The following is a 15,600-nucleotide window of genomic DNA, read 5'->3' on the forward strand; positions in this document are numbered from 1 at the left end:
TTAACAAATTCTGTGTGTGCTCCCAGAGGGACTTGTCCTAGGTAGCTGTGCTGGCTCTAGGTAGGTGTGTCTTAGGTAGTTCCTTGTGTCTTTGAGCACGGTTAGTGACATTTCATTCCCATCATCAAGCAACATGCAGGGTGATTGCCATGAATGGTAGGTGACTTCATTTTATTTAGAAAAGACGGTAAGTGGTTGCTTGCTGGAGATAAACAGAGTAGGACAAAAAGATAAACTTTCAGTGTGGGCATGTGGCAAACAGGAGGCTCAGTTACGCAGGCTGGGCTCTTTTGTGGCTTTTCACATTGCCTAAAGAATGCCAGGAGGAGGAGGAAAGGAAGTGAGGAAGGAGACGGTCCAAATGACATAAACACTAGCTGGGTAGGGATACAGCTGAAAACAGTGCTGTTGGAAAGGGAACACGGTAAGCTGGATGGGTGAGGAAAAAGTCCCTTTCTGTATCCACAGCATGTTGACTGCAAGCTGAACAGGGTTAATGCCAGAATGGAAATGTACAAACAATACTTTTACAAAACACAGAGTAAAAAGGAGTAGGGACAATGCAGAGCTTGGTTGTTAATGAAACAATAGAGTATGTCCTGCTGCTGCTGCTTAGGATTTGTTGGGATGGTGACAGATTGTTGGCTTCACCTGCCACAGGAATCACAGCAGAACCTTGACCCTGACCTCAAGCTTGCCACAGGTTTGTGGGGACAGAGCTGTGGTTCAGGAGTACAATCTAGGTCCACAGCCACACTGTGAGAGCAGGCTGTGTCCATGAGAAATGTTTTTTCTTCTCCTGAAGACCCCCTGAGTAGAATGATTGTGAACTGACCTGACCAGTAGATCCTCCATAGTGGACATTTCCCTTCACCTCCAAAAGAAGTACACAGAATGGGCTGAGGGAAGGTAGACTCCTGAGAATGTCTTTATTGGAAGTGCAGGGGATTCATGAATTGTCTTATTTGGCAGTGATTTGGCAATTGTTTAGATTATACACTTATCAACTGCAAAATATCAGTTGATTGACTTGGGGCTTGTGAAAAGTAGAGCATATAAGAGGTTTCAAACATGAGTATGGACTTCAGCTAATAGGACAGAATGATCTTTAGGCAGCAACAGAGTCAGGAGAACATGTCCAACAAGAGACCAAGTTCCATGACAAAGGTAAAACATTCATCGGAGAAACAATGCATAATACCAGTAGACTTCAATTCAGCAAGTAAGCTTTCTCCTGAGGGCTGAAGGTGCTGGATAATTCAGTGTGGCCTCAGGTGTACATTTAAGTAGAATCATAGAATCATAGAATCATTGAGGTTGGAAAAGACCTCCATGATCATCGAGTCCAACCGTCGACCCAACACCACCATGCCCACTAAACCATGTCCCTAAGCACCGCATCTACACGTCTTTTAAATACCTCCAGGGATGGGGACTCAACCACTTCCCTGGGCAGCCTCTTCCAATGGTTAACCACTCTTTCAGTAAAGACATTTTTCCTCACATCCAATCTAAACCTCCCCTGGCGCAACTTGAGGCCATTTCCTCTCGTCCTATCGCTAGTTACTTGGGAGAAGAGACCGACACCCACCTCGCTACAACCTCCTTTCAGGTAGTTGTAGAGAGCGATGAGGTCTCCCCTCAGCCTCCTTTTCTCCAGGCTAAACAACCCCAGTTCCCTCAGCCGCTCCTCATAAGACTTGTTCTCCAGACCCCTCACCAGCTTTGTTGCCCTTCTCTGGACACGCTCCAGCACCTCGATGTCCTTCTTGTAGTGAGGGCCCCAAAACTGAACACAGTATTCGAGGTGCGGCCTCACCAGTGCCGAGTACAGGGGCACGATCACTTCCCTACTCCTGCTGGCCACACTGTTTCTGATACAGGCCAGGATGCCATTGGCCTTCTTGGCCGCCTGGGCACACTGCCGGCTCATGTTCAGCCGGCTGTCGACCAGCACCCCCAGGTCCTTTTCCGCCAGGCAGCTTTCCAGCCACTCTTCCCCAAGCCCGTAGCGCTGCATGGGGTTGTTGTGGCCGAAGTGCAGGACCCGGCACTTGGCCTTGTTGAACCTCATACAGTTGGCCTGGGCCCATCGATCCAGCCTGTCCAGGTCACTCTGCAGAGCCTTCCTACCCTCGAGCAGATCAACACTCCCGCCCAACTTGGTGTCATCTGCAAACTTACTGAGGGTGCACTTGATCCCCTCATCCAGATCATTGATAAAGATATTAAACAAGACCGGCCCCAGTACTGAGCCCTGGGGAACACCGAAGTAGTAGTTCTGTAAATATAGGGACAAGTTGTCTTCTTGGTCACTGCACTATACCCATAAATCAATGCCTGGTGAGGGTGGGATCCCCATCCTACAGCAGGGCTAAATATGTTTCAAGAGGGACAAGCACGCTTGTACGATCTGTAAATGATAAGGGGAGGCTGATGCAGTCAGTGCTGGCAGCAAGTTTACATCTGTCTGTATTGGAGAGAATGATAAAAAGCCAACAGAAGAGGAAAGAGAAGAAAGGTTCTTAAAACTAAAAGTGTACTATGCAACCCTGTTATAATTTAAAGTTTCTTAAAATGGGATTCTCGCCAGCAGTAATCTATAGTAAGTCTTGTGCCAGACATGGTTATTGTAAAACTTAATATTGGTTTAAACACTACAATTATACAGTTCATTAAAATCAGTGGTTGAGACTTCTGAGGTTTCAGAAAAAAATAATTCTTATCTTCAGCTCATAACACTGCACCAACAACCTTTCTACCTGCCAGGTATCACATTCCAGTCCCTTTTCAGTGAGACACTATGTATCTGTGTGTGTGTGTGTATGCAATGGCTCTGGCATGTTTTCTGGAAGATAAGAAATAAAAGGATGGCCTTCATTTCCATTAGACTGACACCAATTAGAAGTAATTTATTTGAAGTTGTTTTGAATGTTAGATGAGGTTGGAAATGACACATTGTGTGTATATGATGTACAGTTTCTAGAGTTGCTAGATCTATGGGTGCTTGGGAAGCAAAAAAGGTGATGGATGGAATAAGCAGTTCAAAACAAAGCATATATTTAACTTTATTGGAAAGTTTTTCAGCCTGTGGTAGGGTCCTTTTTAATTTCTAAAGGCTGGTGGATTTCAGCAGCATTGAGGCTTCTCTCAGTATTATGAAAAGATTTCTAAGAAGAAATCCTCATCCTTCATAAATGTATCCCTTTTTCACTTTTATGCTTTTAGACTTTATTATATTTTGTGGCAGTGAGTTCTACAGTTTGGCAGTATAATGCATGTTGTGATATAAATAATAATATGAAGCCTTTGGTTCTTCCTTTGAAAGCCTGGTTAGTAACCAGCACCAGAGGTCATTATTAGGTTCGTCAGGTTACTGGCAGCAGGACAGAGATCAGGCTAAATGAAGCAAAAAAAAGGAAAAAAAAAAAAAAAAAAAAAGAAAAAAAAAGGAAAAAAAAAAAAACCCTGTGATCAGTTAGGTAAAATATTCCTGTGTCATAATCCAGTGAACTGGAAGCATGTATGTCTATACCTGACCTTTATAAGAGGCAAATAGAACTCCTCAGTTGCATGCTCCAGCTGGTAATTAATGAATATTCCCTTTTAATAAGTTATCCAGTAGACTGCTTTTGTGGCAGAAGGATTATTATCTGCACATCAATAGCTTAATTCCAGGGAGAGAAGTAATGTTTGTTTTTCTCACTCTGGATAAATTGTGCTTAAAAGACTTGGATATAGCTCCCTCCCCCAAACCCTGAGAATATTTGTGTAAATGCTAGTCATGGTCTGAGAAATGGAACAGTGAACACATTTGTCTAGTGAATGGCTCAGTCCTATGGTCTGTCGTGTTTCAAAATTAGCATCTCTTGGGACATGGTTGGCTTTTTGGAGGCATAAACTGTCTGAAAAGCTTAGATGTATTTTAGCTCCACTTCTGAATTAGTATTTCATCCCACAGCAGATCAAACAGTTTTTGTGTCTTTTAATGAAAGTTCTCTTTATTTATGCAACTTTGGCTGCTCTGAACTGTGACATAGCCAATAGGATGGACAGTGTGTTAATGAACAGGTAAATGTTTCTTTGAAAGCTGAACTTCTCCTTAAAGTGAAGAAAAGTCAGTAAGTCGGTCATGGAAAAAAGGGAGAACGATCATTTGGATGAGAGTGCAGTACAACTTCAGTGTGGATTGATTCTTGGCTGTGCTACAGATTTCCTGTGTAACTGGGAGCTGTGTAATTGCATCCCATTTTCCCTGTTTCTGCTGACATCACTGAAAGAGAGACTGAAAAACCTAATATGTGAATTTCTTTAAGGACCTTTGATAGTGTAGAGTGCAAGGTGTTACAAGATTGTATTGTATTCAGCATTAATAGCAGATGTTGCAATAAGTTGTCTTTTTTAAAAGCATCTGAAGGGAGAAGAGTAGCACTTGTGGGAAGTGAAGCACAAGTGATAACCATCTTCCACCCTCCAAGCAAACAAAAAACCTACCTTGTTTATAGTGGCCAGAATATTCATGTGGAGAGCAAGGGTCATGCACCTCACTTTGAAACAGAACATGGATATGAGTCTGAATCCTGCATATCTCAGATGAATGTTTTACCAGCTAAGCTGTTGTGAAGAGTGTGGGAGGGCTTCATCCAGAAGCAGAGAATCTTTATCCAGCAAAGCTTTCATCTCAATTGGTTTAAGTAATTTTAAAAGTTAAAGTTTCAGTGAACTGGCATTAAAAAAAAAAAACCAAAACCCAAAAAAACCAACTGAAAAAATCCCCGCTTATTTGTAATCAGGATCCCAATTCCCATTGCCTTTTAATGGGAAATATGAAAAAAAATAGCTACAGGGGACTTACTTAGTATGACAAATAAGATATTTCACTTTTTCTTAAAAGGTATTAGTTTCTTGTAATGATTTGAACTCCATGATTTATATTTTCTGAACTCTATGTGATGATGCTGGCCCTTCACACCAGGTAAAATAACCTGTCTTTCAGCTCTGTGAAGTAATAGAATGATGCATGCAAGCTGTTGCGAGGAGGAACCACATTAACCTTAATGTGGCTTTTGCAAGCAAATGCAATTCTTTGTGACCCAAGTATAAACTTGAGCATGGAGTGTCCGGACACAATGCAGTGAACAAGCTGGAACAGGAATTTATATTACAGTAGCCTCGTCTCATAGTCTTCATCTGTGTTTGCACGCTGTTTTTACTGATATAGAGAGGAGCTCAATGAATGGTATTATGGTTCCTTGCCCAAGAAAGATTTTAAACCCACATTTTGCAGCATCAGGTATGTGGCTTGTTCCCATCTTGTTCTGAACAGTGCAAAGCAGTACAGTCTGCAGTTCTGAAGAGACGGGCTTGAGAAGGAAGGAAGTCATGTTGCCAATGAATAGATGTCATCCCAATAGTACCCATGCTTGTCGTATGACATCCATAACAAGGTGTATTTCTTGATGCGTCTGTTCAAGGAGGAAGTGTTATTTTCGTTTACACGTTAGAAGGCTTCATGAGTCATCAGCCCTGGCAATTTATCACGGGGTGTGTGTGCAGGTAGTGGCAAAGTCCGTGTAGCGGTTGGACACCCAGGGATGCCAAGCACTTGCTGGTCCCAGGGAGTTAGGATTTGTCTACATTGCATAAAAACAACCTGATATAAATGATGGTGGAAATAAGAGAGTGTTGGATTCGGTGTCAGATCAGTGTCTGTTCCTAACTCTGCCAGTGATTTCCTGGATGAGTTTTAATTGTCATGTCACCATATATGTCTCCCAGTCTCCATCTGCATGAAAGAAGCCTTGTAAAGTTGCTAATTTTGTGGATGTATTTATTAACGCTTTGACATGCTCAGATTTTCAGGACATGCTCTAGAGAACTGCTCAACATTGTTTGGGGTGCATTTGGTGCAGAGTAAAATACTAATGTGTCATCACTGGAAACTGAAACCCAGTGCTCACCACAAAAGAGCTTCAATGCAGGCAGTTACTGTTCAGGCTTTCTGTGCTATTTCTTTCAAGATGGTTTCAGTCTTGAAAGAAGCACCCACCATATAAACAGCATCTTTCATTTTCATGATCCGCTCAGCCATGAATATCTGGCATTTCCACATGATTTCTGTAACACTAGTGTTTGGCACTTCTTTGAAGAAAGTCTCGCCACAAAGGCAGTGGTCTATAATACTTGATTATGTCAGTTATGATGGCAGTCTTTGTATCGCAAATGCTGTCCCACTGACATGGCAGCGACTAAAGGTCTCTGCTCTCTAGAGGACAGCTTGCCCAATGGACCAGGTCTCCCAGGATTTGCAAAAAGGCTTTCAGGGTCAGCTGAGCTGTGCACACAATACTTTGTTTTATTTTGTTTCATTTTGATTGGTTCAGATGGTCCAAATATTTGCAAAACTCCCCTATTTGGGATGAAGTCATAAGTTCCACTTTCCACCAAGGCATGGAGCCCGTCCAAATTAGTGTCAAAGCCTATATAATACCTTGGCTATATTGCAGGCTTGTATAGTATCAAGATCCTGTTTTCACAGCAGTTACATAGTTGTTACTCCAGTGAAGAATGATATGGCCCCTTATAAAGTCCACAAGCTGACGTCTGTTTTTTAATGTAATGTTTACACTATTCAAGGAGCTAAAAGAAGGCTTTGCTTTAATAGATTCCTTCAGCTAATGTTTTCCCTTATACAGATGGGTTATTGTTTTCAGCTTTTGATACCTATGTGGCTTTGTATATTAGGGCCTCTCATTTTTTGGTTTGGCTTCTTTTTTTCCTTCTCTGTGTCTCCTGCAGCAAGGGAAAGGTTTTGCCATTATCATCAAGTTGCCTTGCAGTTTTCTCTGGGGTTTTAGTTGAGAGTCAAAACCCTGAAGACACTAAAAACAAAACAAACAAAAAACTCCAGCACCCTCTTGTTGCCCCCCCCCCCCCATATACACACCCACCCACACCCCCCCATCCTTAATTGCTTTCCATTTTTGACTCATCTTCCCCTCTCTGAGCGGAAACATGGTACAGCAGTTTCTTACCATGGGCAGAGCTTGCATAATTTGGGCAATAAAATGTTTTTTTTCCAATGGCTCTGATGCTACAGGTGTGAACTTGTCTCTCTTTTGAAAATGTTGCCCAGGTGATTGCTATAAATAACACTGTGCCACCTAATGATTTCATGGGCCTGGATAAAAATCTCTGTGTTCATCCCAAGTATAAGTAGATTTCTGGGGCTTCATAATGGAAATAGAGTGCCGGGTTTTAAGTACATAATCACGTTTATTCTAGTGAAGTAAAACACACATTGACAGCCATAAAATTCTGATCTGCACAGGGAGTGTGGAGGATGACTGAAATTAGATGGACTTTTCTGCTTAATATGCTTCTGGGCCGAAAGAACTTCAGAAAGTGGGGATTGCATAGTGGAGTATCTGCTAAAACTTTTTTAACCTCAGCAGTGTATGGCTTCAGTCTGGGCTTTAGTTCAGGAAAAAACCTTATACTTGCTGTGTTACACTGAAACCAATTTTCTCCCAATTCTAATTAAAAACAAAACAAAAACATAAGACTTATAGGCTCAAGTTCAGCCCAATTTGTAGTGGACAGAGAATGGTCAAAAGCAGGATACACCAAGCACCTCATCTCATTAGCCAAGCTAACCACATGTACAGATATACTTTAGGGGATTAGAGTCTTCTTGTCCCTGGTTCTGACTGTGAAATTTCTAATGGTTTGGGTTCAGGTAGGAAATTATTCAGAATTCTGATTTTTTTAGTGTATCTATCCTGATGCTTTTCAGCCTGCATGTCTAGACTAGACATCTAGAAAGGTTAGTTGTGGCATTCCAGCATTTATACTTCCCCCCCCCCCCCCCCCCCCAAAGAATTTTAAGGAGAAAAAGTATTGTATCTTATTTTGGGATATAAAGGATGGATCCAGGCAGTCCTTAATTTACGTGTGTTTGTTTCTTTACTTGGAGTCCAGAAAGGAGGCAGGAGAAGTATAGGGAACATACGTATTCCCTGTTCTGACAATGTTCTTGTCACTTGTACTCTGCAATTATAGCTGTCACTTGCACTTTCATAATTCTATGCAGAGAAAAATTTCAGGAGGGCATATAAGCACACCTTGCACTTCAGACGGGTGGCTCAACCCAGTTCCCTGCAGAATGACCTTACTTCACTACCTCTGGATTCGCTCCCCATCTCTATTGTTCTCTTTGGGGATGACAAGATTACCGTATAAAAATAATGCTGTATTTATCTATTGTATGTTTTAATTTATTTTTCCATCAGCAAGGTCATATTTTGACTTTTGCATGGGAGGTTAAGGTCTGCCGAGTGTGAAACCATTGTCAGGGTTATGATTGCCGCTGCGTATTCTACACAGAAAAGGGGCAGCGAAAGGCAGTCCACCAATAACATGTGGTGTGGCAGTTCTAACTGGCTGTTGGTAGGGAGTTGCATATTTCTGTAATGTGCCGTTTGGCATGGGTTTGGGTCCATCAGATTGCTGCTGATTGTGGCCAGGAAAAGGAAGTAAGGAAAAGCAGCAGAACTTCTCACTTAATTTGAGAAAGGTCAGCTTGTTCTCAGTTGCACCATTTATTATCGTGAGGTGGTGGGTGCATAGCAACTGTGGATGTAATTGGCATCTCTTGCCACTTTGCCAGCCTCCCATACTTTTCATACAGTGGTAGGCTACTATATGATACTTTATTTAAATCTTCTGCTCTTCTTAATTGTTCAGTTGGATGCAAGGGCCAAATAAAGAGTTGTGATCTGTCTAGGATGTGTCTGTACTGCAGTCCTTTGCTAGATGGGAACAAAGCTGTTTTGTTGTTATCGTGAATGGAGATACTCCCTTAGCTTACATGTTGAAAGACCAGTGGAAAGAAGAGAGGGGAAGGAAAGATCCAAGTCTCAGTTGTGATTTTGTTTTTAATTCTAAATATGAAGATTTTGATTTGTGCAGAATTGTTGCCATGTTTGGTAAGTAGCCTGGCAGGAACTTGTCAGGTAGCAAGGTATTTTCTGAATGTGGCTCAGCAGGGAGCATGTAGAGCTATTTCTCATCTCTAAATCAAACAGTTCTGGAATAGCTGAGGTACTCTGATAGACCTACACATTTAATATTTTTCTGTGTATCTTCCAGAGTAACTTTTCTAGTATGAGTAAGCATTCATACACAGACAACATTGGTGAGATCCACACAGTCTTCATACATCTTTGGACATCCTTAGGATGAGTCAAGTGGTTCAATCTCTTATCATATGCTAGGAGTCTTAATATGAGTTACTTGTAGTTTATAATGGGAGATTAGGATCCTAGACACCAATCCTCATTTTGCCAGTGACTGTTACACCTATCTAGAAATAAATAGACCCATTAGAATGAAATCTCATTTCCATTGAGCAGCCAAGGAACAAGAAAGAATTGGTTCCTGAGTAGGGGTAGGTCTCCTTTTAGAAGTTGAGCTTGGTTGAAGTTAGTCTAGTGAAGATGATTTCAGGTGGATTATTTGGGAAGTAGGGGTAGAAAGATTAACACTGCTTCTACTGTAATTGAGGGGATGCTGTTCTGTTCCTTCGGATGTTCTGAGGTTGTGCTTAACTTTTTAGAATAGAATAGAATAGGATAGGCTAGAATAGACTATTTCAGTTGGAAGGGACCTACAACAATCATCTAGTCCAATTGCCTGACCAGTTCAGGGCTGACCAAAAGTTAAAGCATGTTGTTAAGGGCATTGTCCAAATGCCTCTTAAGCACTGACAGGCTTGGGGCATCGGCCACCTCTCTCGGAAGCCTGTTCCAGTGTTTGCCCACCCTCTCAGTAAAGAAACGTTTCCTAATGTCCAGTCTAAACCTCTTTTTGGTTTATCACATCAAAATGAGACAGTCTTTTGGCTTCTTTTCAGGTTCCTTGACTTGATTTTTTTTTTTCCTCCATAGCAGATGTTAAACCCCTTCGTGGGTGAATCCCACCATTGCTGTAGCAGTAGAAAGGCAAAATGATTTATAAGATCTGTCAATATAAAGCTACAAAATGTAAACCTGTTATCTGTAAATGGGCTATCCTTCTACTTGGAAACCTAGTATGTTTATGGGACTGAGGTTTGCTGTTTAGATGCCAAAGATAACTGTGTCTCCATCAAACTTTATTATTCTGTGTTTAATAACCTTAGCTGAAGGAGATTCTTTTTATCTGACACACCATGGTGACAGTGCTAACATTACACTTTCAGAAATGTTTGTAATAAATGCCATACATCTATGTGCATTATACAAGAATATGGGGGGAGATATCACAATAAAGAACAATGCAGTGAAGAATCCCAGGTGGTTCTGCAGTGGCATTTCATCCTGTAAAGGCTTCTTGTGTAACCTTGTTTAACTTTCTGTTTCAGGAACAAGAAGATCCTAATAAGCTTGCTACCAGCTGGCCAGATTACTACATCGACCGCATCAATTCCATGGCAGCCGTAAGTTACCTCTCCTGCAAAGCAGGGAAGATTTCCTACCATAGAGATGTGTTTCTTTAGGAAGAAGTCTCCAAAGGAGGAGAATGTTAGCCCAAGTGCATGACTGATTTAAAATAGGACCTCTGAAAAAAGACGAGTATATGTATTAAAGAGCCCTGCCCTAGCAGAAGAACAGATTAGAAAGCACCATAAGCATTTCCAGGTTTTTTTTCTACAATACTGAGCACTGAAGGCAATCAAATTAGATTCTGGAATGAAAATTCAGAGCTGGAATAATGAGACTGATGATTTAAAATTATTTACACGCCAGCTGTGAAGCCTATCCCAAAGTATGGCCCTGATCCTTAGATCTCTGCTCATTGGCACTGGTCCTGAAAAGAAGGGACAAAAATGGCTGTGTGCCTTTTTTGAATTCCTGTACAATTCAGCTGGCTTTAAACTGTAGTAGACCATAATGATCTTGAAGAGATTGTCATGCTCTTGAGTGTTGTTGTAACTACAAAGGTAGTTCAGCTATGACCCCTATTTTGGAAGTTTTGAGGAATGTTAATGTAAAGCTAGCTTTCAGCATATGCACACGCTCGTACTTGTGTCTTGGCAGGGCTAGCCAGTCTGAAACAGTGACAACTGAAAGCATCTTTTTCCAAAACTAAACTTTTAACTGCAGTTAGCATTTTTGGAGACCTGTGTGTCATTTGGGCCAAGTAGAGGTGAAATAATTTGGTTCTTCAAAGAGGAGCCTTAAGTGCAGCCTGTAAGTGAAGATTATATGAAATCATGGACAAAAGGGAACCAAGGCCCCTATTTATCCCTTCAGAATAGAAGAACAAGAGACTATTTCATGAATCAGAAAAGCAACTATTTGAAAACTAGGTAAAGTTTTGATTTGTTGTGTGGTTTCAAGTTGATTTCTAACTAATCTACAAAATAACACTAGGGTTATTATTTTAGTAGAAGAACTAAAGAAAAGGTAGCTGTTTATGTACGATGTTATCCACTTGTATAAGAGCAGAAAAATAGAGGAACATAAGGCTGTAACACCTTAGACATTAGATACCAGCCAACAAGATATTTGAGGAAAACTTTCTTTAATTGTCCTTGTTTAATAGCCGTATAATATGTCTCTTCCTCTGAAGCATCCAGTAGAGGTGGTCACCAGCAGAAGCAGAACACCTGCATATAGTGTCCACTGATCTCCTTTGATATGGTAGATCGTATATTTTGAAATTTGGTCCTTTTACTGATTTTATAGTCAAATTTTGCCTCCAGTTATTCATGTGCAACATCTACTCAGCTTTTTTTGGCAGTTGTACAGAAGCGATGATAAATTCTGTTCCTAGCATCTTAGGTAGCACACCTTGTTTGTTTACTTTTGCTTTTATGTTTGATTTCTAAAGGCTTCTCTGCACCTTTTGTATGGTGATTATGAGCTATAAAATAATTTCATAAAAGTAATGCCTTAATGGATGCTAAATGTGTCAATACTGATGCATTTCTCATGGCGAAATATGTCTTGCTCAGTAAAAAAATCAAGATTTGCAAGTTATTGTAACTCACTGTAAGAGGATAAAAGAAAAGCTGCTTTCTACTGTGAGTCATGAATAACCAAAACGATCACCTTCCTTCATGCCAGATTTTCTTGCGGCGGAGTAATGGAGTAGAAAGAATATGGACTTGTTTTGAGAAAAGAGATTGAGCTTTTGTGACTGGCATGGTACTGTGCTTTGATTTCCTGACTGAACAAATTTGCTCTACAAGGGCCATTAAGGAAAAAAAAAATAAGTATGAAACCTTGCAATGTCACTGAGCCAAATACTTCTGGTAGGATTTGATCCAAGGCCTCTTGAATCTACTGAAAGTTTTTCCATTGATTTCAGTGACTTTTGGATTAGTCTTTAAATGATCTTGATGTAAACCTGGAGTGAATATGTACACGCCACTATTGTAAATCTGGAGCAGTTCCATGGAATGAGACTATATTCTGGCCTATGTTTCTAATTTTAAACATGTTTTAAGAGCACCAATAAACGCCAGCCCCAGTAATGTTGTTTGCATGCCTCAGCACTGAATGATTGATAACTTTTTATTTGGCTTCAAGCCTCATGATTTACTCTTACGCTTGAAGTGTTAAGACGACACACTGGGGTTAAAAACCCTGCTTCTGATTTACCACTTAGTTGCTTCACTTTTAGGCAGGTGAAACTTAGTTGACTTGATTTCACAGGAATTGTATCAGCGGAAAACTGGAGTAATGCAGCTGAGAACCAGCTCCAACATGCTTTAAAAGACATGTTCTATTCATTATTATTTAGACCTCTGAGATTCTTAACTTCCAAACGGTTATTTTGGGTCCCTTATAATTTCAGTCCTAAATTTAGTGGTGGGGTTTTTTTAATTTTTTTTTTTTCAAACTGCATCCAAGTGGAGTTGGCTCAGAAGTGGTGAAAGAAAAACATGTTTCCTGTTGCTTCCTGCCACTGTCTAGTCCATTTCAGTTTGCGTCTCTTGGGCACTATCAGGTATTGCAATATTTTAATTAGAAATACTGCAAGAAGTATTAGAGTTGAAATGGTAGCAATAATCATAGAAGTGTTAGTTTAAAATGCCTTAAGTCCTGTTTTTTTAATAAAATTTAATCTTTGCATCTCCTGTGAATTAACTGCATAAGAATCTTTTTACATGCAGCTTTCACATCTTTTTCTATATCCTTTTGTTTAATTATGAAGTTCTTTTTTATATATTAGCTTGGCAAAAAAGTTCTCCCTACCCACTGATAAAATGAAAATGGCATCTTTATCCTGCTGCTATCATTAAGTATCTTCCTGTGGATTTCAGCAGGCCAAGGCCCCTGTGCTCAAGGATCACTTTCTCAGAAGACCCGCTGCAGTGTTACCCATCGTATCTGCCCCTCATAGATTATGCTTGAGAGCAATGTGGTGATTCCTGACATGTTTGACATTCCCTACTTGTAACCTTAGACCACTATGTTAGGAAGCACTTTAGGTCACAGATTCCTGATCCGGTTCAAAAAGCCATGAATTTTAGGCACAGTGCTGTTCCCACAATTGTTTCTGTTGCTGTGACTTTTCAGATTTTAATAGTTTTTAAACCCGATTCTCACAAGAGCATGTGACAGTAAAACTGGATCTCTTTACTAGTCTGTAGCGTGCAATTCCTGTGGAGGGACTGTCCCATCCTTCGGGTAGCCTGACTGAAAGGAAGGGGCCAAGTAGGTCATTGGTAGAGAGTCTTCTAGACCAATCCTTAAGAGAAAGGGACGGCTGCTAATGATGTGTAATTTGCCCAGTCCTCTGATGTCTACATGCTATAAATGATACTGGCAATGGTGGACAGGTTGCATGCCCACCATTAGAGACCATTTCCGTTGTCAAGGTCATTGTCATCTTCTGCTGATTCATCAACACACAAAACTTCTTTTCTTAAAAATGCAGCAGCTGCCGTGTTAATATCACTTGCAAAGAAACCTCCCTGTGCTCCTCCTGCCCTCCTCACCCCATGATACTGTCTGCTTGGCAGCACAAATAAACATAGCCCTCACTTTACTGGGGAGGAAAACTTCTGACAGCACTGCGTTGCTTTTATGAGCTTGGCTGTGTATGCGTTTCAACAGAGAGACTTTCAGGTGAACAGTAGTTGCAGATCCAGCTTTTCTGGAGAGATGGCTCGGTCAAGAGTATGAGACAGGGGTCAAGATTAATAAATACAGCTGTAACTAGGCCCTTTTCCTTGACTCAGAAAGCATTTGTTCAGGGCAGAGCAGCTTCACAGGACATTAAAAATATATATCTTTCAGCAGAATTTAGCAGGTGGATGATAACTCTCTCCTCCATCTAGGTTAGGTGACATCTATGTTACTTTAAGCTTATTTGCTTAAAAGTTCAGGTTTTTTAAATTACATCTATTCGTAGTTTATGATTCATAGTTTATTCTCTTAGTTCAGCCTTAATGTAGTTAGAGATGTGGTGCACCTTGAATTTCAACTGACTTGTTTTCTTTGAAGAAATGTTTTAAAGTAGTATTGCCCAGGTATGTCATAGGAGGCATGCAATACAATTTTTTTTTATCAAATTTTGATTTTAATTTTACTTGTATTTGTTTATGAACTGTGATTTCAATAATGATAACACTTTGTTAGTTATGATTTTAGACAAGATCTAAAGAAAGAGCTTGGACTATAATGAGAAATCAGAACATCCAGGTTGCTTTTTCTCTATTCTATTTGCTTCTTTCTTTTTTGATTTCATTTGTGTGAGACTGTTAAGTAAAACTAGGTCCATCATACAGTGTATTGCTGATGCTAGTTCATGCCTTTTTTTTCTTTTTTCTTTTTTTTTCTCTCTCTTTCTCACACATACTGTCATTATGGTACTGTATTTTCCTTCCCAGCAGTTTAGGGGAATGATTAGCCATTAGGATAAGGTGTGGGAATTAATCTGTGCTTTTAATAAAACTAAAATATTTCACTTTAAATGCGGCCAAATTTTCAAAAGTAATTTCTTGGACTACCTGAAGTTTTACACATAAAATTCCATGTGAATGATTATTTTCACAAATTTGTGAATTTTTTTGAATTGGCAAATCAAGTAACTAGATGCTATACTTTCCTGGGTGATGCACTTAATCTGGAAAACTTTAAATATGCAAAATGTGCTTGTAAAAAAGAGCCTTATGTGCACCACTTTTTAGGGACCAGATAAGGACCTGGCACTATCTTGCTTCCTTTTCCTAGTATGTTTGGTTAACTGATAGTAACTAGCTGCATCCTCAGCACAGCAGACGTTGGTCTTCGAGTGCAGTTTGTAGTTCAGGAAAACAATTAATCAGTCAGCCACATTAATGAAATCCAGCCTCAAATAATGACAGTTCCCTCCCCTCTGTCTCCCAGGGACAGTTATGTTTTCTATAACTCTTGCCGAGAAAGCTATTTCATAATGCAAATGCGTGACCAGTCTGTCTTTAGAGAGGGCATGAGGATTTGAGTTCCTGGCCATGCACAGGAGTGAGAAATGAAGGGCTCTTGGCTGCCTGCAGCCTTAGAAAAGGGGTTTTCTATAATCCCCTCTGTTGTAAAGGCAGGATTATTTGTATTTGTTTCATTTGGA

At 40.3% G+C, this 15,600-nt stretch overlaps 1 protein-coding gene across 5 annotated transcripts in view; it reads left to right on the top strand.

Annotated features, from left to right (window-relative positions):
- Positions 1-15,600, top strand: part of DAAM2 (dishevelled associated activator of morphogenesis 2) — a 218,983-nt gene that overhangs the window by 120,830 nt on the left and 82,553 nt on the right. For all 5 annotated transcript variants that reach the window (XM_076334380.1, XM_076334378.1, XM_076334383.1 and 2 more), the window contains one exon: positions 10,403-10,477. In XM_076334380.1, the coding sequence (XP_076190495.1) occupies positions 10,403-10,477 (75 nt within the window). The remainder of the gene's footprint in view (positions 1-10,402; positions 10,478-15,600) is intronic.

Source organism: Aptenodytes patagonicus, chromosome 3 (assembly GCF_965638725.1).
Source record: "Aptenodytes patagonicus chromosome 3, bAptPat1.pri.cur, whole genome shotgun sequence".
Lineage (NCBI taxonomy): Eukaryota > Metazoa > Chordata > Aves > Sphenisciformes > Spheniscidae > Aptenodytes > Aptenodytes patagonicus.